At 45.1% G+C, this 24,019-nt stretch overlaps 1 protein-coding gene across 1 annotated transcript; it reads left to right on the top strand.

Moving 5' to 3' along the window:
• Positions 1-358: 358 nt before the first annotated feature.
• On the top strand, positions 359-15,889 carry LOC107295361 (zinc finger protein 850-like). The gene is made up of 4 exons (XM_029285830.1): positions 359-830; positions 912-2,199; positions 14,977-15,480; positions 15,583-15,889. The coding sequence occupies exons 1-4, from the start codon at positions 359-361 to the stop codon at positions 15,887-15,889; spliced, it is 2,571 nt and encodes an 856-aa protein (XP_029141663.1).
• The last annotated feature ends 8,130 nt before the right edge of the window (positions 15,890-24,019 follow it).

Here is a 24,019-nt window from a genome sequence, read left to right as displayed (position 1 = left end):
GACAAAGGAGAGAATAACAGGAACAGAGATTTCAGGTAGAAAAAATAGATTATGTGGAACTCAAGAAAATATTGCATGAAAAAGTACAAGGCATTAATGAAAGCGTTTAAGGAAGGAAAGTGTCTTGGATCAAAGCACCGGCAGACAAGGGATCAGAAATATTTTTGGCTTCCTCATGAATCCAAGAATATCAGTGTTGGAAAAATCCCACCAACTGCCTATTTTGGGAAAAACACGGATTGCAGATCACACCTTTTTTTTGCATGAGTCCATCCACCCCTTGAAAACCCATGCAAATGTTTGGACAGTGGCAAAAGCTTTACTCAGAACAGCACTCCAATTATTCATGGAAGGACCAATGCAGGAGGAGCAGCTCCACCAGTGCTCCCAGTGTGGAAAAAGATTTAGCAAGCACACCAATCTGGTGAGACACAAGAGGACTCACACTAGGGAGAAACGCTTTGAATGTCCTGTTTGTGGGAAAAGTTTCAGTCAGAATTCCAACCTGGTAAAGCACCAGTGGACTCACACGGGAGATAAACCATATCAATGTTTGGATTGTGGAAAAAGTTTCAGTCAGAATTGCCATCTTGACATACACAGGAGAACTCACACGGGAGATAAACCATATCAATGTTTGGATTGTGGGAAAAGTTTCAGTCAGAGTTCCCATCTCGTCATACACATGAGGACTCACAATGGGGAGAAACTCTTTGAATGTCCTTTTTGTGGGAAAAGTCTCAGTCAGAATTCCAGCCTGATAAAGCACCAGAGGACTCACACAGGAGAGAAATCATATGAATGTCTGTATTGTGGGAAAAGTTTCAGTCATAATTCCAACCTGGTGATACACCAGAGGACTCAAACAGAGAAATCATATAAGTGTCTGGATTGTGGGAAAAGTTTCACTGGGAATTCAAAACTGGTGAGACACCAGAAAACTCACACAGGAGAGAAACCATATGAGTGTCTGCGTTGTGGAAAAAGATTCAGTGAGAATTCCAACCTGGTGATACATGAGAGAACTCATACAGGAGAAAAACCGTTCAAGTGTCTGGATTGTGGGGAAAGTTTCAGTCAAAATTCCTACCTGGTGGGACACCAGAGGATACACACAGGAGAAAACCCATATGAATGTTCAGATTGTGGGAAAAAATTCTTTCGAAATTCCAGCCTGGTTAGACATCAGAGGACTCACGCAGGAGAGAAACCATATAAGTGTCCAGATTGTGGGAAAAGTTTCATTCGGAATTCCTGCCTGGTTAGACACCAGGGGACTCACACAGGAGAGAAACCATATGAATGTCTGTATTGTGGGAAAAGTTTCAGGCTTAATTCCTACCTGGTTAGACACCAGAAAACTCACACAGGAGAGAAACCATATGAGTGTCTGCATTGTGGAAAAAGATTCAGTGAGAATTCCAATCTGGTCTTACATGAGAGAACTCACACAGGAGAAAAACCATTCAAGTGTCTGGATTGTGGGAAAAGTTTCAGTCAGAATTCCTACCTGGTGGGACACCAGAGGATACACAGAGGAGAAAAACTATATGAATGTCCTGATTGTGGGAAAAATTTCATTCGAAATTCCCACCTGGTTAATCATCAGAGGACTCACACAGGAGAGAAACCATATAAGTGTCCAGATTGTGGGAAAAGTTTCATTCGGAATGCCAACCTGATTAGACATCAGAGGACTCACACAGGAGAGAAACCATTTGAGTGTCCAGATTGTGGGAAAGGTTTCCGTCAGAGTTCCCACCTGGTTAATCATCAGATGACTCACAAAGGAGAGAAACCGTATGAGTGCCCAGAGTGTGGAAGAGGTTTCACTTGTAATTCCTACCTGTTTAGACACCAGAAAACTCACACAGGAGAGAAACCATATGAATGCCCAGATTGTGGAAAGGGCTTCTCTCAGAAATATAACATGGTGAAACATCAGTCTACTCACATAGAAGAGAAATCATATAAATGTCGTGATTGTGGGAAATGTTTCAGTCAGAATTCCTACCTGGTAATACACCAGAGGAATCACACGGGAGAGAAACCGCATGAGTGTATAGATTGTGGGAAAAATTTCAGATGGAATGCTGAGCTGGTGATACACCAGAGGACTCACACAGGAGAGAAGCCGTATGAGTGTCCGGATTGTGGGAAAGATCTCAGTAGTAGGACCAGCCTTATGAATCATGTAAGGTTACACACAGGAGAGAAACCATTCAAATGCCCAGATTGTGGAAAATGTTTCACAAATTATACTGCCTTTTTCAGACACAAGAAATCACACAGGCAAAATTTGATGTGTGTAGAGGAATGTTGAATTTCATTTCTCTTCTCTAATTGGAAGCCCAGCTGAGAAACTAAACTTTTAATTTCTTGCCATATTCTTTTTAGTCAGATGTGTTTTAGTATCAAACATGAGGGAGAAGATCTGAGCTTCCTTTCTCTGGCCCAGTGTGGTCCTTCCCTTCCACAGAGTCAAGGGGGACTGCTGTGCTGGGACAGTGAAAGCGAGCTTGCATCTGTATCAAGTGTGTTTGCTGCCTTGAGCTATTTCTACACATAAATATATTTGTTAAGAAAATATATATGCCAAATTAACCAGGCCGCTTGGCCCTATTATGGCCTTCCTTGTGGCATTCTTGTTCAAAAGTGGTCATCTTTCTCCTTGCAAAGAGCTAAATTGGAGAAGTTAACAACAGGATTAGATCTTCCTTGCTTTAACGAAGACTAGGAGGATAATGGCCTGCCATACTTCAGGGGAAAGAGTGTCTCATAGGGCAGGATCTGCCGCGGAAAAGGCTCACTTCCTAGCTCCTATCAGATGGCCATAGTTAAGGGAAGGGGCTAGGTGCATGCCCACCCTATCTGACCTGGTAGAACAGATAGATGCAGAAATAATAAAGTGGAACATTACTGACAGGTGTCCTGTTGGCTCAGTGGTGAGAATGCAGTATTGCTGGCTGACTCTGCCCACAGCCTGGAATTCGATCCTGAGGGGGCTCGAAGTTAACTCAGCCCTCCATCCTTCTGAGATCGGTAAAATGAGAAGCCAGATTGTTGGGGAGAATATGCTGACACTGTAACCCGAGAGTGCTATAAAGCACAGTGGGGTGGTGTATTAATTCCAAGTGCAACTGCTATAATAAAGAAATAGCTTTAAATGTGATGAGCAGCATCCTCCATTACACCTGTAAAGAAACAAAGCCTGTGGCAGCTCGCACCACAAAGATGTGATATGGGCAACCTAGGGGCCCTCATTACTTTGTGTGTTGGGGCATTCTGGACCAGTTAGAATTTCCGGGGGGTCCAGGGCAGTGATCCAAACTGGAGGTGACCAAGGCATGATTGAGCCCTGTGCAAGGCCTCCCTGGTCTAGGAAAGGACGCAGTTGGCGCACCAGATAAATCTCTGCAAAGCCCCAACTATGATCTCAAGCAGGAGCCGTGAGTCCAGGAGGATCTCCAAGGAGATCACATGACCCCAGGACACTGAAACTCACAAATATGAGTCAATTGCCAAACGTCATAATTTTGATCACGTGACAAGGGGGATGCTGTAATGGTTGTAAGTGTGAAAAATGGTCATAAGTCACTATTTTAGCACTTTTGTAACTTCAAATGGTCTTTAAATAAAACGATATATGTCCAGGACTACCTATACATAATGGGGTATCATAGGATGGGTGGCCTCCCTTAGTGGTTTCATGTAGGTGTTAGAAAGCAGCTATGTTTTATCAAAAATTATTTGTTTTGGATGATCCCAATTAAGTTTTTGGATCAAGAATTAAAGGAAATACAAAGATTGCTGGAGGTGTATTGCAATGGAGGCAAGAGAGCAAAAATAAGCAAAGCTTTATGATATGAACCATTTAAAAAATTGTTAAGAGAATTAAAAATCCCTTTTTAAAAAACTCGATAGAATTATGGAATAAATGGACATACTGGTTAATGCCAGGAATTTCTCCTTTAACAACAGTGGTAGAAATGGAGAAATTTCCTAAGATTGAATTGAAAGATTGGATTAGTAAATTAAAAAAAATATCAGATATATAAATGGGAAGACTGGAAGAACAAGATAAAGAATATAATACAATTAATGTGTTATCAGATACTAAATTAAATTGGTTGAATTTAATACAATTAGAGAAATGGATACAAGTGGAAGAAAAATTTGAGGTAAAAGATAGACAGTTAACAAAATTTGAAATGATTATAAAAGAAAGTGAGGAAAATGAATATATAGGTTAAGGAAGAATTGGGAAAATATACAGAATATTAACTGAACTGAAGATCAGGCAAAAGGTTTAAAATTAATCTGGGAAACAGATTTTAACAACCGGGTTACTAATTTAATAACCACAGCGATTTACTTAACAAACGTGGCAAAAAATAAAAGTCGTAAAATGGGGCAAAACTCGCTTAACAAATTTCGCCCTTAGCCACATAAATTCTTGGGCTCAACTGTGGTCGTAAGCCGAGGACTGCCTGCATTTCTCAACCTTGCCAACATTAAGATGTGTGTGGACGTCAGCCTCAACTTGAGTTGAAGAGTCCGGAGGTCTTAGAAATTGCCAGGTTGGAAAAACACTGATTTAAAAGTGAGGCTCCAAGCGCTTCGAAGAGCTGGGAGTGAGTTCAAAATACCCAAAGATGGGGAGACGCTCAGCTGGTGTCCCAAATTGCACTCGAGGAGGTGGTTAGGAAGGAGAGGGGATGTAGGTAGGTGGTAAGGAGGAAGGTGGAGAGGCTGTGGGTCAGAGGGAGGAAGGATAGGAAAGTCGATGAGGTCGGAGGCAAGGCGGGGACTGCCGAACGTCTCTGAAAGTTTGAGTTTGAGTTTTATTGTATTTATATCCCACCCTTCTCCTTGCGGACTCAGGGCGGCTAACAGCCTGATAAAACAGATACAAAAATACCAAAGTAACTATAGTTAAAAACATAATTAAAAGAAGATATTAATATTGGCCTATATTAATTAAAAATATTTTAAAACCCAGCTAAAAATTTCCCCTAGGCCAGTCCTGCTAGCTGAAAATGTATTGACTTGGATTATTTTTTTTTCTGTTTATGTACGTAAATGCATCATATTATTTGTTGTTTAATTACAAAAATCAATAAAAATTTTATTTAAAAAAAATACCCAAAGATGGGTCTGTGGGGAGGAGGTGGGGGGCACACTGTTGCCTTTATAGTCCAGGGGTCCTCAACCTTGGCAACTTTAAGACTTGTGGACTTCAACTCCCAGAATTCCTCAGCCAGCAAAGCTGGCTGAGGAATTCTGGGAATTGAAGTCCACAAGTCTTAAAGTTGCCAAGGTTGAGGACCCCTGCTTTATACAAACACACAGACGCACACACAAACACACAGACACACACACACACAGCCTTTCGCTTCCTCCGCCCCCCCCCCGCCTTCGCGCGAAAGGAAAAGGACGCTCAAAGGCTCCCGAGAGCTGCCGCGCATCTTCCCGCCCGGCGCTGCAATGGTTAAACGGGCCGGCCAGCGAGCTCCGGCGCTTAGAGAGACAGGAAACGTGGAGCGAACGGCGGGTGGGGGGAGCTCCGGGATCGCTGCACTTTCCTGTCCCACCGAGCCGGGGGTCCGGCACCGGCCGTGGGAAGAGGGGAAGGCGGACGATCGCCGGGCTTTGGTGCGCCGAGCAAGGAAGGCGCGCTCCGAGCGCAACTCGCGGGCAGAGAGAGAGAGAGAGAGAAAAAAAAACGCGCGTGGCGTGATCGGTGGGCTTTCTCGGCCGCCAAGTCCACGCAGCGCCCCCCCCCCGTTTTGGGCTCGGAGGGGGAAGGAGGAATGCTTTGGCTTTAATTTTCTCTAAAGCTGCTCCGCCCTGTTGCAAAGGTCGAGGATCCCCCCCACCCGAAACTTGTTAGTGGGCTTTTGCTTGGGCACGAACTGGGCGGGAACGCGTGGAACAGAAGGAGCCCCGATTAAGGAGGGTGTGTTTGAAAGCTCTTTCACGAGCCACTAATATCCTCTCCATAAGGGAATGTTTTCTGTGAGTTTTAAGCCCTCCTTTGTGGACCGGATTCCATTTTTTCCCCCCAGTCAGAATAGAGCTGGAAGGGACCTTGGAGGTCGTCTAGTCCAGCCCCCTGCTCAAGCAGGAGATCCTAAACCAGTGTTTCTCAACCTTGACCATTTTAAGGCATGTGGACTTCAACTCCCAGAATTCCACAGCCAGCAATGCTGGCTGTGGAATTCTGGGAGTTGAAGTCCACATGCCTTAAAATGGTCAAGGTTGAGAAACACTGTCCTAAACCCATTTCAGACAGTCTCTTCTTAAAATCCTCCAGTGTTGAAGCACCCACAACCTCTGAAGGCAAAGCTGTTCCACTGGCTAATTGTTCTCGCTGTTGGGAGGTTTCTCCTTAATTCTAGGTTGCTTCTGATTTACACCCCGTCTTTCATTAATATTCTTTGTACCCTCCTTTCTATTCCCCCCACCCACAACAACCCTGTGAGGTAGGTTGGATTGAGAGGGAGAGACTGGCTCAGTGCCCCAGAGAGCTTCTGTGGTGGGTGGGGGAACTAGGACCTGAATCTCCCTACACCAATTCAGCACCACACACTTTCGGGTGATGGAGAGAAAGGGAGGGCGGGCAATATTGTGTATACAGGTAGTCCTGGACTTAAACCATTCATTTAGTGACCGTTTTAAGTTACAACAATGGTAAAAAAAAAAAGTGATCTCTTGACTGTTTTTAACACAACCGTTACAGTCACATGATCATAATTCTGGACAGCCATTTGTCCAAAATGGTATAGGGTTTCCTGCCTGAGCAGGGGGTTGGACTAGATGACCTTCAAGGTCCCTTCCAACTTTACTATTATTATTATTATTATTATTATTATTATTATTATTATTATTATTATTATTATTCAGATGCCTGGCAATTGGCTCATAGTTATGACGGTTGCAGCGTCCCAGGGTCATGTGATGACCTTTTGCGACCTTCTGACAAGCAAAGCTAGCTTCACTTAACAACCGTGTTGCTGACGTAACAACTGCAGTTGATTCACTTATCGATCGTGGCCAGGATGGTCGTAAAATGGGACAAAACTAACAACTGTCCTGCTTAGCGACGGAAACGTCGGGCTCGATTGTGGTCGTAAGTCAAGGACTTGCCTGTAGGTGCGCCTGTCGTGTTTTATTTTGAACTGACGAAGCTTGCGTTTCTTTTCCCAGCAGGCAGGGATAGAAATGGAGAAGCCGGGACCGGTACGAAAAGTTCAAAGAGGACGGAAAAATTCTCATCCCGTTCAGCTTGGGGCCATCCAAAGGTTCTCGGTTGGGCTAGACTCCCGTTTTATTAAGCAGGAGCCAGAAGAAAATCTCCAGCAGCCTTGGGACGCTCAGTGGCAGGATTTCCTGAAGGCAATGCAACCCTCTCGTTCTGGAAAGAAACGCGCTCAGTTACCTAGTCCTGCCCACTCCGGGGACGGTTCCCGATCCTCCTTGAAGGAAACCGCTGATCTGAATCAGAAGCCTGGGAGAAAGAGCCTATCCCGGCTTCTGCCAGACCCCACTGGAGATTGCCAAGACCTTATCTCCTCCGTGAGAGTGAAGGAAGAAATTTTAGAGGCAGAAGAAGCTTTTGGCTTCGAAACGGAGCGCCAGCAATTCAGGCACTTCTGCTACCTGGAGGCCGAAGGGCCCAAGGAGAGCTTTTTCCAGCTGCAGGAACTCTGCTGGCAGTGGTTGAAGCCCGAGAGATGCACCAAGAAGCAGATTCTGGACCTGCTAGTCCTGGAACAATTCCTGGCCATTTTGCCTCCAGCTATGCAGGACTGGATCAAGGAGGGCAAGCCCGGGAGCTGTGCCCAGACGGTGGCCCTGGCAGAGGATTACTTTCTGAGGATGCAGGAGGCTGATGGCCTGCAAGGGAAGGTAAGCTGGGGTTCAAGCTGACAGCAATGTAAACTCTGCGATCGGCGGTGTTGTGTTGCTAGATCTGTTTACTTACCATTAGTCCTTGCTTTTTCTGCCTAAAAATGGAAATTAACTTGAATTATCTGGGGCTCGGTTCAAATGTTACCAATAAAGGAGAACATTTGTAGCTCCTGGTTGAAATTGGGGGTCCTTGGTGCTCTCTGAGCTTGTTCGTTTTCTTGCAGACGTTTCATTACCCCAAACTAGGTAACACCATCACTGACAGGACAAGGCACCAGAACATAATAATAATAATAATAATAATAATAATAATAATAATAATAATAATAATAATAATAATAATAATAATAATAGTAGTAGTAGTAGTAGTAGTAGTAGTAGTAGTAGTAGTAGTAGTAGTGATGATGATGATGATGATGATGATGATGATGATGATGATGATGATGATGATGATGATGATGATGATGATAAAATTGGAAGGGACCTTGGAGGTCATCTAGTCCAACCCCCTGCTCAGGCAGGAAATCCTATACCATTTCGGACAACTGGCTGTCCAGTCTCTTCTTAAAAACTTCCAGTGTTGGCACATTCACCGCTTCTGGAGGCAGGTTGTTCCACTGGTTAATTGTTCTCACTGTCAGGAAGTTTCTCCTTAGTTCTAGGTTGCTTCTCTCCTTGATTAGTTTCCATCCGTTGCTTCTTGTCCTGCCTTCAGGCGGCTTGGAAAATAGCTTGACTCCCTCTTCTTTGTGGCAACCCCTGAGATATTGGAACAGTGCTATCATGAGAGTAAACCCCACTTCTAACCAGCACTGATGAGGTTACCTAGTTTGTGTAATGAAACATCTGCAAGAAAACAAGCAAGCTCAGAGAGCATCAGAGAATCCCTCTTAGTTCAAATGTGAGGTGAGTTGATTGACTCATCTTACTCCAAAATCTCGCCATTCAGCTCGGCCATAAACAATATCTATATACTACGCAAAAGAGACAACAAGCCAAAAAAGGAACGAAAAGACCACAGCACCTCCCCATCAGCAACCAGCACCCAGATGAGCATAGATTAATCACAAGATTAACAAGATTTACCAAGAGGCTCTATTTACCCAGCAAAAGCCTTAAGAATCCCTGACTGAAACCTATATAATTTTTGCTTCTTTGCTCTTTCCCAACTATGTGGGCTTAATAAATCCTTTCCTCTGGTATGGTGGGTTATTTGTTTGTTTTTTGATGTAGCTCTTTATAATTTCCTGGTTATAATGGAATTCATGCTTTCCTACCCAAACATGAGTCAGATTTGACAATGCCGGGTTTTGGAGTTTAGAAGTTCAGAGTTTATTGTCCAAAATAGACCAAAATATCTTGGATAAAGCAATGGTATAAATCTCAGCACATGCAGAGGGGCTGGGCTGTGTGTAAGAGTGCAGACTGAAACAATTTATTTCTATTTTAGGAATGTTCATGCCAGCAATATAGGTAGTCCTCGACTTACAACAGTTCATATAATAATAATAATGATAATGATAATGATGATGATGATGATGATGATGATGATGTTGGAAGGGACCTTGGAGGTCATCTAGCCCAACATCCTGCTCAGGCAGGAAACCCTATACCCGTGGTGGCGAACCTATGGCACACGTGGCACAGATGGCATGCAGAGTCCTCTCTGTGAGCATGCGCGCCATCGCCCCAGTCCTAGGCCTTCAGCTGGGTTTTATAAAACCTTTTCGCTTTAGGCCTCCGCTGCCATGTGCAAAAAAAAAAAAAGGTTCAATCAATCAATTTCAACTTCTCACGGAAAAAAAGATCTCGCAAAGTTGGAACTGATTGATTGAACTTATTAGTCCCACCCAGTCTGCCGTTACCACCGTAGCCACACCCACCCAATGGGTCATGCCCACCCAATGGACCACGCCCAACCGGCACTCGGTCTCTAAAAGGTTCACCATCACTGCCCTATACCATTTCAGACAAATGGCTGTCCAATCTCTTCTTAAAAACTCCAGTGCTTCTGGAGGCAGGTTGTTCCACTGGTTAATTGTTCTAACTGTCAGGAAGTTTCTCCTTAGTTCTAGGTTGCTTCTCTCCTTGATTATTTTCCATCCCTTGCTTCTTGTCCTGCCTTCAGGCGCTTTGGAGAATAGCTTGACTCCCTCTTCTTTGTGGCAGCCCCTGAGATACTGGAACACTGCTATCATGTCCCCACTCGTCCTTCTCTTCATTAAACTAGACATACGGTACCCAATTCCAGCAACCGTTCCTTATATGTTTTAGCCTCTAGTCCCCTAATCATCTTTGTTGTTCTTCTCTGCACTCTTTCCAGAGTCTCAGCATCTTTTTTACATCGTGGTGACCAAAACTGGATGCAGTATTCCAAGCGTGGCCTTACCAAGGCATTGTAAAGTGGTATTTAGTGACCATTCAAAGTTACAACAAAAAAATGTGACCTTTGACGGTTTTTCACAATTATGACTGTTGCAGTATCCCCACGGTCACGTGATCCAAACTCAGACTCTTGACAATTGTCTCACATTTATGACGGTTGTAGTGTCCAACCATTCACATATGCAACTATTTGAAGTTACAATGACTTAGGACCACTTTCACACTTAACAATCATCGCACCATCTCCATGGTCACGTGGATCAAAATTCAGATGATTGGCAGCTGACTCCTATTTATGTCCCGGGGTCACGTGACGATCCCCTTTTGCGACCTTCTGACAAGCAAAGTCAACGGGGAGGCCGGATTTGTTGAACCACCGCGTTACTAACTTAACCACTGGGGCAAGAAAGGATGTAAAAGGGGGCAAAAGTCACTTAACAAGTGTCTCACTTAGCAACAGAAATGTTGTGCTCCCCTGTGGTCGTCAAGCTGAGGACCGCCTGGTATCTCTGCCATTTCATTCTTAAAACTTTTAACAGTCAGATCTCAGGAAGTTAATGTTCTGTCCTAGCCTAGGTGAGTCCTTGTTAAGCTCACAAGGGGAAATCCCTCTTCCAAACAAACAGGCTGGAACCAAGGGAAAAAACCATCCCCTTTTATTATTCACAGACCTGAATCAGTCCAAAACAAACAAACACAGTTCACAGAAACTCGATCCTCAACATGAACCTTCCCACACATTCCCTTTTATTATTCAGCCAAGGCGTGGCTTCCTAATGCCTTCTCCTTTGCCTTTGGAGCCACCCCATTGCATTCCTCTGTCCTACTCTCTTTGCTTGCCGGCGTTTTCGTGCATCCTGGATTTCTCCCAGCTGTGATTCATCACTGTCCAACTCAGGCTCCCAGCACAGCTGTGTCTCAGCCTGAGTGCGAGTAGAGGGGCCAGGCTCCTCATCAGACTGTAAGTCTTGGAGCTCCTCAGAGCCTTCCTCTGACTCTGATGTCACTCCAGGCCCCTCCTCCTCCTCTGATTCCTCAGACTCAGCTGCCGGGTCCACTGACTGGCGAGGAATCACAACAGTTGGGCTAATTCAAGGTGTTTAGGGAACCTAGACCAGTGATGGCGAACCTTTTAGAGACCGAGTGCCCAAACTGCAACCCAAAACCCACTTATGCATCGTCGGGTGCCGGGTGGGTGTGGCCCATTGGCTGGGTGTGGCCCATTGGGTGGGCATGGCCCATTGGGTGGGCGTGGCTGTGGTGGTAACGGCAGATTGGGTGGGACTAAAAAGTTCAATCAATTCCAACTTTGGAAGATCTTTTTTTTTCCTGCGAGAAGTTGAAATTGACTGATTGATTGAACCTTTTTTTTGTACACGGCGGCAGAGACCTAAAGCGAAAAGGTTTTATAAAACCCAGCTGAAGGCCTAGGACTGGGGCGACGGCACGCGTGCCCACAGAGAGGGCTCTGAGTGCCGCCTCTGCCACCCATGCCATAGGTTCGCCACCACTGACCTAGACTCTGTGGTTGTAAATCATGGCTTAGCTAGAGGTGAAGTCTACCAGCCACGATCAAAACAAACTGTAGCTCAGAAGTCTGTGAAGATTTAAGCTGGCATTAAAACTTGGTTACTGTTTGCAGGATTCCTGTCCGGGAGAAGAAGTCCCTGCTATTAATTCTGCTAAATCAGAGGAGGTCCGATCAGAAGCAGTGAACAGCCATCACTCTGCTGAGGCCGAGGAAGAGAGTGATGAAGAAGCCAGTTATTTAGGTAAGGTCTTGTCCTCCCACCCCCTCACCCCCATTTTTACTCTTTCCAGCCCCGAAGAACGTTATAAAGAAATTACAGATAGTCCTCACCTTAAAACCATTCGTTTAGTGACCGTTCAAAGTTACAGTGGCACTGAAAAAAGGGCCACGGCCCTTTTTTTTAACACTTAATGACCGTTGCAGAATCTCCACAATCACGTGATCAAAATTTAGAGGCTCGGCAACTGGCATGGGTTTATGATGGTTGCGGTGCCTCGGGGTCATGTAATCACCCTTTGGCGACCTGTTTTTGGAGCCACGGGGGGGACAGATTTCTGATCCCCTGGGAGCCCCAGCCCTGCAGCAAAACCAGATCTTGAGGGCCTTGCGAATGGCCATAAAGGATGAGACCGATCTAATTTCAGGGGAAAGGATGTTCCCTAAGGCAGGGGCTGCAGCAGAGAAGGCACACCTCCTGGGACCTATCCAACGTAGGGCCTAGCCTAGGGTGTGCAACCTTGACAACTTTTAAGACTTGTGGACTTCAGCTCCCAGAATTCCTCAGCCAGCCATGCTGGCTGAGGAATTCTGGGAGCTGAAGTCCACAAGTCTTAAAAGTTGTCAAGGTTGCAGACCCCTGGCCTAGCCGATGGCATCTGCAGCGTGCTTTCTTTCCATGATCTAATGGAGTGGGCTGATGTAACTGGGAAGAAACGGTCCCTCAGATAGTATCTCCCTTAGAGAGTTGAATGTATTTGGTCCTTGGGGATGCAGTGTTTCTGGCTAAGTTATGAAGCTGTATTTATTCTGTAACTCTACAATAAGCAGCCCGATGTCAGGCCCCAAGAACCAAGAATGACCCTTGGAGCTACTTCTGAGTAGTTTCTCTATTGTCGTTCACCAACAGACAGAATCTTGCCAGACTCCAGCAACTATCAGCATAACTATAGATATATAATCTGTGAACTGCTAGGGAGTGGCCGTCTTAGCCCTCTTCCTGCCTAACAGACATCCCAAGGTCCGCTGCCTCATTGTCCTCTGGGTAGCAGCCCCTCCCTCCTGGGACTCCAGACCACATTCCACCACATCAAATTATATCAGTGTCAACTCTGCAACGAACCTGGCTGAAGCCATCTTGCTTGTTTTCGGTTGCCACAAGATTGGGGGCGGGGAGGAATGGGGAGTTTTAAGCTAGTCTAAACAATTCTCTGACCCGTGGGAACCAAGGTCATTTCTTTTCGTTAGACTGGGGGCTGAGCCAATGTTAGAAAGCCCGCCAAATTATTCTGTTGGGAAACGAAGTTGATTGCCATAGTTTCTGGGGTGGGAAGTTTAACTTTGTAATACAGTACTGTTACTTTTTTGGAGGGAACTTTAGTCTTGGTTTCACTTTTAACCATGCCAATGCGTTGTAGCCAATAAACATGTTCTTAGAGGAAAACTCAAGCCTCGGAGTTCTGCTTTAATTGGTCTCATCTATCGGAACCGTGACAGTCAGCCCCACTAGATAGACCAGATCACCAAATCAATGCCACAGCAAGGCTAAGATTAAAATTATTGAGAACAGCTATAACAGGGGTCGGCAATCTTAAACACTCAAAGAGCCACTTGAACCCGTTTCCCAGAGAAAAGAAAACACTGGGAGCCGCAAAAGTTGCACATGCACATGCACGGGAGGGGGAGAGGTTGACTGAAGAGTTTAATTAAAAAGAAATAGAGGCTGCTGTGCATGAGTTCTCTCTCCCTCCCTCTCTTTGTTTTCCTCGCTCTCTCTCCCCTCCCTCTCTCTCTCTCCCTCTCTCCGATCTTCTGCTCACCTGGCAAGCTGGCTTCACGCTGTCCTCCAACAAGCTGACACACATTTTTATTGGGCTGACTCTCTCCTGCCCTTGGTCTGCCAGTCCTCTTCCCCCACTCAGTGTGAGTGTGTGTGTGTGTGAGTGAGAGACAGAGTTGCTGCTTCCTGCTTTCTTCTGCTTCCTGCTGAGACTCAGCAAAGGGAGGAGCCCTGTACAATAAGCTTGTCAGCTTGTTGGAGGACAGCGTGAGGCCATTCCCTTTTTTACACACACACACACACACACACAGAGAGAGAGAGAGAGAGAGAGAGAGAGAGAGAGAGAGAAGGGAAGTGCAAGTGCCTCTCTGTCTGTCTGTCTGTCTGTCTGTCTGTCTGTCTGTCTGTCTGTCTGTCTCTCTCTCTCTCTCTCTCTCTGCAAATGGCGGAGAAGGCTGGGAGCTGCAGGAGAAGGCTCAAAGAGCTGCATGCAGCTCCAGAGCTGTTGGTTGCCAACCCGTGAGCTATAATAACAGAATCTTGCAAGTCTGTTTGTCCTGCGCCTTGTCTCCCCTCTTATAATCCTCTGAATTAGGAAGGTGCTTGTCTGAGCTGCTTCTGAATGTCATCTGGACGTTCTAGACTTCAAAAATGTTTTAGCTCCCTTTGCTTTTAGGTAATCTCTGTTGCATTTCTCCATCAAGGTCATTTTCCCTACTCTCTTACTAGTCACGATTCTCCTATTTGTACCTCTAGGCAATGACCAAGGTTACGAAAACAAGGAGGAGACCTTTCCCTTTGAAAGACGCCCGCAAGTAGGCATCAGTGGATTGTCCTTGGCAAGACTCAACGGGAAGTTATATCAGGTCTGTGGACTGGAAGAGATGGCAGGAAGTGAGCCTCGCCAAGAAATCCACCAGGAAAACCCATCAGGAATCCCAGCTTTTTTCCACGAGGGAAGTTTACGAGAAAACACCTTCCCGCGGGGAGGCCAGAAGGGAAGGAGAAAGATTACGGGTTCCCCCAGTTGGGGGACGGTTCTGAACCATGGTTTTGAGTTTCCTCCGAACCGGAAAGTGCAGAAACTCTACACGTGCACCTACTGTGGGAAGATCTCTAATAACAGCGCGCATATGATCATCCACGAGAGGACCCACACGGGCGAGAAGCCGTACAAGTGCTCAGAATGTGGGAAATGCTTCAGCACCAACTGCAACCTGATGAAACACACCCGGGTGCACACGGGGGAGAAGCCATACCGGTGTCCCGAGTGCGGCAGGAGCTTCAGCGACAAGGCCTCGCTCATCGTGCACGAGAGGACCCACACAGGGGAGAAGCCCTACGAGTGCCCCATGTGTGGCAAAAGCTTCACCTCAAGCTCCAACCTCATCACCCACAAGCGGGTGCACACCGGGGAGAAGCCCTACAAGTGCTCTGAATGTGGGCAGAGTTTTGTTCACCGGCCGCAGTTGGTCATCCACATTCGGACGCACACCGGAGAGAAGCCGTACGAGTGTCCCGAGTGCGGGAAAAGCTTCAACCAGAAGGCCGATCTCATCATCCACAGGCGCATCCACACCGGGGAGAAGCCCTACGAGTGTCCCGAGTGCGGGAAAAGCTTCATCTCGAGCTCTTACCTTCGGAAGCACGAGCGGCTGCACACGGGGAAGAAAGCGCCAGCCGGCGAAGAAAGCCACCAGTGTAGCTACTGCCGGAAGAGCTTCATCAGCCGATCCAAGCTCCTCATCCACGAGAGGACCCACACGGGAGAGAAACCCTTCGAGTGTGCCGACTGCGGGAAGAGCTTCAGCACCAGCTCCAACTTGGTCAACCACAAGAGGGTCCACACGGGCGAGAAGCCGTACCAGTGCTCGGATTGCGGGCAGAAATTCAGCACGAACTCAAACCTGGTCAATCACCGGCGGGTCCACACGGGAGAAAAGCCGTACAAGTGCTCCGACTGTGGGCAGGATTTTGGTCATAAAGCTTCTCTCCGGAGGCACAAGAGAATTCACTCCAGAGAAGCCACCAGAGGCCTGCTTGGAACGGGGGCAAAATGTTAAAACCCAAACGTGTGGCCACGCGGAAAGCTGCCTTATGCTACAGTAGACCCTCGGCCCATTGAGTCAGTGGGAAGAAGCACTTAGTGGGCAGGTGTCATTCACTCTGCCCTACCTGGAGAGATCAAACACAGGATTTGCTACATGACGAGCCTGTCTTATGCCTCTGATCCGGGATCCATCAGCAGCGTTTCCAGATGCTATTGGAAAACTCCCCAGCAGAATGAGAAGGGAGGAGCCACAGAGAGATACAGTCTCTAAGCTGCACTTCTCCTGCATACACTTACTTGGAGAGAAATTCAGTGGGGCTCTACTAAGCTCCCAATTTTATTGCAGGAGTCCCAGAAATCACCAAGTCCAGCAAAGGACTTCAGTGTCTTTTTTTTCTAACACTCATGTACTACTCAAAGGGTCCACCAAGAGCGGGGCTCTTCAAACTTGGCCCTTTTATGACTTGTGGACTTCAACTCCCAGAATTCCTCAGCCAGGCACGCTGGCTGAGGAATTCTGGGAGTTGAAGTCCACAAGTCACAAAAGGGCCACGTTTGAAGACTCCTGACCAAGAGGTTTGGATCTCTCCTGGTCTGTTACACTGAATAGTGTCTAGTTAGAATTTATTTTACAATTGAATTGGGATCTAGATTCCTTCAGGGGTTGAAAGTGAGGGGGGCTTAGGTAGCTTCTTAGGAAGTTTAGAAACAATTGAGAAACATTCCTTGATAAGGGAGCACCATTCAAAACGTGGTTAGCAACACTACTGTAGTGGAATGTAGTCTGGAGCCCCATGAGGGAGGGGCTGCTTCCCAGAGGGCAAAGAGGCAGCGGAGCTTGGAATGACTGGCAGGCAGGAAGAGGGCTAAGACGGCCCCTCCCTAGCGGTTCACAGTACAGGTAGTCCTCAACTTATAACCATTCGTTTAGTGATTGTTCAACGTTACAACGGGGACATGACCTTTTTTTATTCTCACAACCATTGCAGCATCCCCAGGGTCACGTGATCAAAATTCAGCTGCTTGGCAACTGACTCATATTTATGATGGTTGCCGTGTCCCCGTGGTCGTGGGATCCCCTTTTGCAATCTTCTGACAAGCAAAGTCAACGGGGAAGCCAGATTCACATTACAACTGTGTTACTAACTTAACTGCAGTGTGTAAGGACCTGCCTCAATCCCTCTTCCCAAGAAAGCAGAACTCCTGGAACAGCTTCACTCCAAAAGGAACTTTTTTTAAAAAATAATATTTTATTAATTTTCCAATTTTCCATTTAAATATTTAAAAAGCAACGTGGTGACTGGGTTAATCAATAGTTCGATAACAAAATCTTTAGCACAAATCTCAAGTTACAACATCAAATATTTTTTCTCTTTTTCCCTTAACATTTACTGTCTCATATTCAAGCTACTACAGTTCTTATTATATCAACTCAATAGAAACATCATTATTACATTTATCAATAAATTTTATACGTATCTTAATTACATTCAATCTTCATAAACAATCCATATCCTGTTATTAATTTTTACCCAATTTTTAATTTCTCATCAATATCCCAATTTAACCTTTGATATTTATAATTTTCAAGCCTTAGGTAACCAAGATTTCCCTTATCTCAATTCATAACAAAATCTACTATCCAAAATACACATTTTATCTATTTAAATGTAATCTTGCTCTATTTCCTAAAAGTTATCTATTTCCCACCATATTAAATCATCTACTTAATAATACAACATCCCCTTTAATAAATCAAAACCATTATGTATACTACCTGGGTTAATCAATAAATCAAACATATTCATAACAATTTTCTTTTTCTTTTTAGGTCTAATTTTTCAACTAATTTTTCAACTAATTTCCAAGTATTTTAAATCTAATGACCAGAATTCTCCTTATCTCAACTTCTCCCTTTAGCCCTCTAATTAATAATATGAAATCCCCTCTAATAAGTCAAAACTCCGGTTTCTCTCCAGATCGTATAAATCTTTCGCCTTTTACTCCAAAAGGAACTTTTATTAGGAGACGTTGACAGCAGACATTAAAAGGCAGGGTCTGAGAGTTTCCCTCACGAATCAATAGGTTAAAAGAGTAACTGGCAAACCCCGCCCCAATAATCCAACCGGCCAGTTCAAATGGCCCGATCCCCAGGTGTGAATCCACTGTGAGAATGGGGTTTTATTGATTTTCTAATTTTACATTTAAATATTTAAAAAGCAACGTGGCAGCTTAGTTAATAATTCAATAACATACAAGTATCTTTAGTACAAGTCTCATGAAGTACTACATGAAGTATTTCCTCTCTTTTCCCCTTAGTGTTTACTGTCTCATGTTTAAACTAATACAATTCTTATTATATCAGTTAAATAAAAATAACTTTCTTCCATTTATCAATAATTTTTAGTTTGTACATATCCTGGTTATTTTAACATTCAATCTTTATAGACAATCAATGTTCTAATTAGTTTTTCCCAATTTTTAGTTTCCCATTAATATTTAAGTTTAACATTTAATATTCCATTCTTACCCCAGGCCGACATCAAGGAAAATAGATCAAAGAGCAGGCAGATAGAGGAAAGCGGAGAGGATGCATTGTAGCACCCATAGCTCCCCCCTCCCCCCAGGATCATGGCAGAACCCGCATGAGTAAAGAAATCACCCCGCTCCCAACATCCGGGTTCACACACAGTGATAATAAGTAATGATGATGATGATAATAATGATAATAATAATAATAATAATAATAATAATAATAATAATGGAAGGGACCTTGGAGGTCATCTAGTCCAATCCCCTGCTCAGGCAGAAAACCCTAAACCATTTCGGAGAAATGGCTGTCCAGTCTCTCCTTAAAAACTTCCAGTGTTGGCGCATTCACCACTTCTGGAGGCAGGTTGTTCCACTGGTTAATTGTTCTAACTGTCAGGAAGTTTCTCCTTAGTTCTAAGTTGCTTCTCTCCTTGGTTAGTTTCCATACGTTGCTGATTAACTTAACAACTGTGGCAGAATTCATTTAACAACTGTCTAGCTTAGCAACGGTAATGTTTAGCTCAATTATGGCTGTAAGTCAAGGACTACCTGTATATCTATAGTTATGCAAATACAGGTAGTCCTCAACTTACAACAGTTCATTTAATGAGCAAAGTTACTTATGAAAAAAGCGACTTATGACCGTTTTTCACACTTGACCGTTGCAGCATCTCTGTGGTCATGTGATTTACACTTGGATGATTGACAGCTGACTCACATTTATGATGGTTTCTCGGTCCCACAATCACAGGATCCCCTTTTGTGACCTTCTGACAAGCCAAGTCAATGGGGAAGCCCGATTCACTCAACAACCGGGTTACTAATTTAAGAACTGCAACGATTCACTTAACAAATATGGTGAGGAAAGTTGTGACGTGGGGCAAAACTCACTTCACAAATTTCTCACTGAACAGCATAAATTTTGGGCTCGGTTGAGGTCGTAAATTGAGGACTACCTGTAGTAGCTTAAATCTAGCAAGGTTCTGTCCGTAGGTGAACAGCAATAAAGAAACCCTCAGAATTAACACCCTGGGTTGTTGTGGGGCCTGGCATCAATCAAGCCCCCCCCTCCTGTGACTCCAGGCAACGTTCCATCCCAAGTATATACCGTGTTTCCCCGAAAGTAAGACCTACCCCGAAAATAAGCCCTGGCTTGATTTTTGTGTGTGTGGGGCTAATATAAGCCCTACCCCCAAAATAAGCCCTGGTTTTGGGGTGAGGCGTAGGCCTAAAAGTCAAGCTAGGGCGGGTGTGGGAGGGCGGAGCTGCCCTATGCACCCTGCACCTACTTACCAGGCCTCCCTTGAATCGACACCTGTCTCTCCTCACCGGCCCACTTCTGCGGCGTCCCCCGATCTGCATTTCGCAGTCAGAGGCCTTTCCGGCAAGGCCTCTGCAGCGGAGAACCGAGCTATGCTGTAAGGACCCACCTCAGCTAACCACCCAAGAAAGCAGAACTCTTGAAACAGGCATTGTCTCAAAAGGAAGCTTTTATTTGGGGTCAGTGACAGTAGGGAAGTCAAGGTGAGATCTGAGGAAAATCCCGCTTGAACGATATAAACCAGTGGTGGAGAACCTATGGCACGGGTGCCAGAGGCGGCGCTCAGAGCCCTCTCTGTGGGCATACGCACCCTCGCTCCAGTCCTATACCTTTAGCTGGGTTTTATAAAACCTTTTCGCTTTAGGCCTCCGCCGTGTGCAAAAAAAAAAAGGTTCAATCAGTCAATTTCAATTTCTCGTGGGAAAAAAAAAGATCTTGCAAAGTTGAAATTGATTGATTGAACTTTTTAGTCCCACCCAGTCTGCTGTTACCACCGCAGCTACGCCCACCCAATTGGCCATGCCCAGCCAATGGGCCACACCCACCCGGCACTCGACGATGCATAAGTGGGTTTTGGGTTGCAGTTTGGGCACTCAGTCTCTAAAAGGTTCACCATCACTGATATAAACAAACCAGCAATATTCCTCCTCCCACCGAAGTCATAATGTCCGTTTGAAATCCAGCCAATCCACAGGTGGTACAACGAAGGGTAACTAGTACGGTTGGTGCCCGTCTCAAGGCCTTCTCCAGCTTTCATTTCTCTGTAACCGTCTCCCAGGGAGACGCATTCCTTTCCCAAGTGGATAGAGGTAGAAGAAGGAAAGCAAAAGCAAATATCTCCCCTCCCCCCAAGCTAAATAGCAGGCCCCAAAGCAAAGCACAGGAATATATATGTGGAAGGGAGACAATAAGGATTTGGGGACCTGACATACGCATTCAATCCGTAGCTCGTTTCTCGGCTGCAGAGGCCTTTCCGGAAAGGCCTCTGCGAAATGCAGGCCGGAGCAGCATTCTCAGCTGCAGAATGAAGCTGCTCCTTCGGCTGCAGAAGAAGCGGGTCGGCTGGGCGGGACTGTTGGTGCCGCCACGAGTTGAGACCGTGGAAAAGACACCCTTTAAAACAGACATGTCAAACTTGTGATGTCACGTGACGTCATGCAATGTATCGGGACAGTTTTGCCATTGCCCGCAATGGGGTGGGCGCGGCATCCAGATGACGCATCTGGACCGCAGGCCAGCAGTTTGACACCCCTGCTTTAAAATAAGACCTGGTACCTCTTTTGGAGGCAAAAAAAAAAGAAAAAAGACCGGGTCTTATTTTCGGGGAAAACACAGTAACGTAGCTGCCTTGGTTAGCTTGTGTCCTTGCCTATGTGTGTCTGCAAATCCAAATGAATTTTGGTGTTTAGCTCTTGGAACAACAACAACAAAAAGTAGGATGTCATGGGAGGCAGCTTCCCTGTAGTGTGGAGACGCCATTGTATGGTGCTAAGAGGTGGAACGATCAGGCTTATTATTAAAGAAGGGATCTTTGGTAGCATTTGAATAAAGGAACTCTTTGCTTATACTAGATAATAAAGCTTGGAAGCGAAAGCGATTTCTTTGTGGAACAGCAAGGTGAAAAAAATACAAAGACATGGCAACCAAATCCAAAGGGAAGTTAAGAGTGGGGAATTCAGAGGTAACGTGATGATTGAAGCAGGGTGGATAGTCAAGATGGCAGTTCTGGGACCTGGGAATTTAATGCAAAAGCAAACTTGCCCTCCTGTGCTTTAGCTCTGGCCATAGTACCAAATAAACTTAGTTTCTGTAACTCAGGGGTCTTCAAACGTGGCCCTTTTATGACTTGTGAACTTCAGCTCCCAGAACTCCTCAGCCAGGCATTCTGGGAGCTGAAGTCCACAAGTCATAAAAGGGCCACGTTTGAAGACCCCTGCTGTACGTTTTCAGTCTGTAAGGATTATGCATCTAAACTTTCTATGTAATCAATCTCATCTAATCCAGGCAGGGACTGTTTTAAAGGAAAAAGATGAAAGGATCAAAAGTTATACAGTTATTTTAATAATCGTACACGCCTTCATGAAGTTTGGAAATCGTGTTTCAAATATTTTTCCTCCAAGCAAATTTATACAGGTATTTTAATAATTGTACACGCCTTCATAAAGTTTGGAAATCGTGTTTCAAATATTTTTCCTCCAGGCAAATTTTAGCCCCTGAAAGACAGCTGAATTAGGACCTGAAGGTTTTCTTTAAAAAAATAAATAAATGACAAGTCCTTTTTATTTTTATTTTATTTTATTTTTATTTCATTTTTTTAGGAATTACAAGGAGTTTAATAACTATATTTTCAAAATCTAAGGCCAGGCTTTCGGATTATTTTTAAACTGGAAATCTTTCAACAGGGTTAGTTAGATACTTCTAAATCACGTTTGTCCAACCTTGACAACTTTAATGCCACTTTACAATGCCTTGGTAAGGCCACACTTGGAATACTGCACCCAGTTTTGGTCACCATGATGTAAAAAAGATGTTGAGACTCTAGAAAGAGTACAGAGAAGAGCAACAAAGATGATTAGGGGACTGGAGGCTAAAACATATAAAGAGCGGTTGCTGGAATTGGGTATGTCTAGTTTAATGAAGAGGACGAGGAGGGACATGATAGCAGTGTTCCAATATCTCAGGGGCTGCCACAAAGAAGAGGGAGTCAAGCTGTTTTCCAAAGCACCTGAAGGCAGGACAAGAAGCAACGGATGGAAACTAATCAAGGAGAGAAGCAACTTAGAACTAAGGACAAACTTCCTGACAGTTAGAACAATTAACCAATGGAACAACCTGCCTCCAGAAGCGGTGAATGCTCCAACACTGGAAGTTTTTAAGAAGAAACTGGACAGCCATTTCTCTGAAATGGTATAGGGCAGTGGTGGCGAACCTATGGCGCGGGTGCCAGAGGCGGCACTCAGAGCCCTCTCTGGGCACGCGCGCCGTGGCCCCATTCCTAGGCCTTCAGCTGGGTTTTATAAAACCTTTTCGGTTTAGGCCTCCACCGCTGTGTGCAAAAAAAAAAAAAGCTTCAATCGGTCAATTTCAACTTCTCACGGGAAAAAAAAGATCTTGCAAAGTTGGAATTGATTGAACTTTTTAGTCCCACCCAGTCTGCCGTTATCACCGCAGCCATGGCCACGCAATGGGCCACACCAAGGCAATGGGCCACACCCACCCAGCACTCGACGATGCATAAGTGGGCTTTGGGTTGCAGTTTGGGCACTCAGTCTCTAAAAGGTTCGCTATCACTGGTATAGGGTTTCCTGCTTGAGCAGGGGGTTGGACTAGAAGACCACCAAGGTCCCTTCCACCACCACCACCACCACCACCACCATCATCATCATCATCATCATCATCATCATCATCATCATTATTATTATTATTATTATTATTATTATTATTAAACTTCCAGAATTCCCCAGCCAACATGGGTGGCTGAGAATTCTGCGAGTTGAAGTCCCCAGGTCTTAAAAGTTGTCAAGGTTGGACATCCCTGTTCCTAAACCATTTCCATATTTTCCACTTGGCAGTTTCATCTTAATTTCTGGCCCAAAAGAATGAATGTATTATACGGAGCCACTCTTTTTTTTAAAAAAATGTAGTTCTTAAAGAGTTGAGCGCCAACTAAATCTAGTTCTGCTTGTTTGAATTTGCACCATCCTTTTCTACATGAGCGCCCCTGTGGCTGCATTCACACCTCAGTTTTCCATTTCTGAGAACAAGGGGGTTAGTGAACTCTTCCTGCTGCATTTGTAGAAGGCACTCATTCGCCTTTTCAACAATCTGTGCTAAGAAATGAAGCTTTTCGCACGCTCGTAACACCTGTACAGTTTCTCACCTGTATGGCTTTGGATGTGTTTGGTAAGGGAAGACCTGCCACTCAAAATATATACTGCACTGGGGGAAGGTGATTTATCCCCTGGGCAGGAATGGAATAACTTTTGATTTCAAATGGAAGTTTTTTTTCTCTACAGGCTGAGCTTGGTTTCTCCCCTAGGCAAGATCTCTGGTATTTGGTGATAAGAGGTCTGCTTGCTAAAACTTTTTTTTGTAAATGGGGCACTCCTAAGTGTGGATTCTCTGGTGTGCCCTCTTGAGCTCGCTTGTTTTCTTGCAGACGTTTCATTACTCACACTAAGTAACGTCATCGGTGCTAGTAAGCTCTGGGGTGTACAGCTAGTCCTCAGGTTAGGACTGCTTGTTCAGTAACTGTTCAATGTTAACAATGGCGCTGAATGAGCGGGACCG

The sequence above is a fragment of the Protobothrops mucrosquamatus genome, unplaced genomic scaffold, assembly GCF_001527695.2.
Source record: "Protobothrops mucrosquamatus isolate PMUCROS unplaced genomic scaffold, P.Mucros_1.0 scaffold2319, whole genome shotgun sequence".
Taxonomy (NCBI): domain Eukaryota; kingdom Metazoa; phylum Chordata; class Lepidosauria; order Squamata; family Viperidae; genus Protobothrops; species Protobothrops mucrosquamatus.
This window is presented reverse-complemented; position numbering and strand designations above follow the sequence as displayed.

Bases quoted from the DNA above. Each gene is read 5' to 3' on its own strand.
- LOC107295361 (XM_029285830.1), top strand. From the start codon at position 359: ATGCAGGAGGAGCAGCTCCACCAGTGCTCCCAGTGTGGAAAAAGATTT. The intron at 831-911 runs ATAATTCCAACC...AAAGTTTCACTG, and splicing joins TTGTGGGAAAAGTTTCAGTC to GGAATTCAAAACTGGTGAGA. The intron at 15,481-15,582 runs GCTGCACACGGG...CATCCACGAGAG, and splicing joins TACCTTCGGAAGCACGAGCG to GACCCACACGGGAGAGAAAC.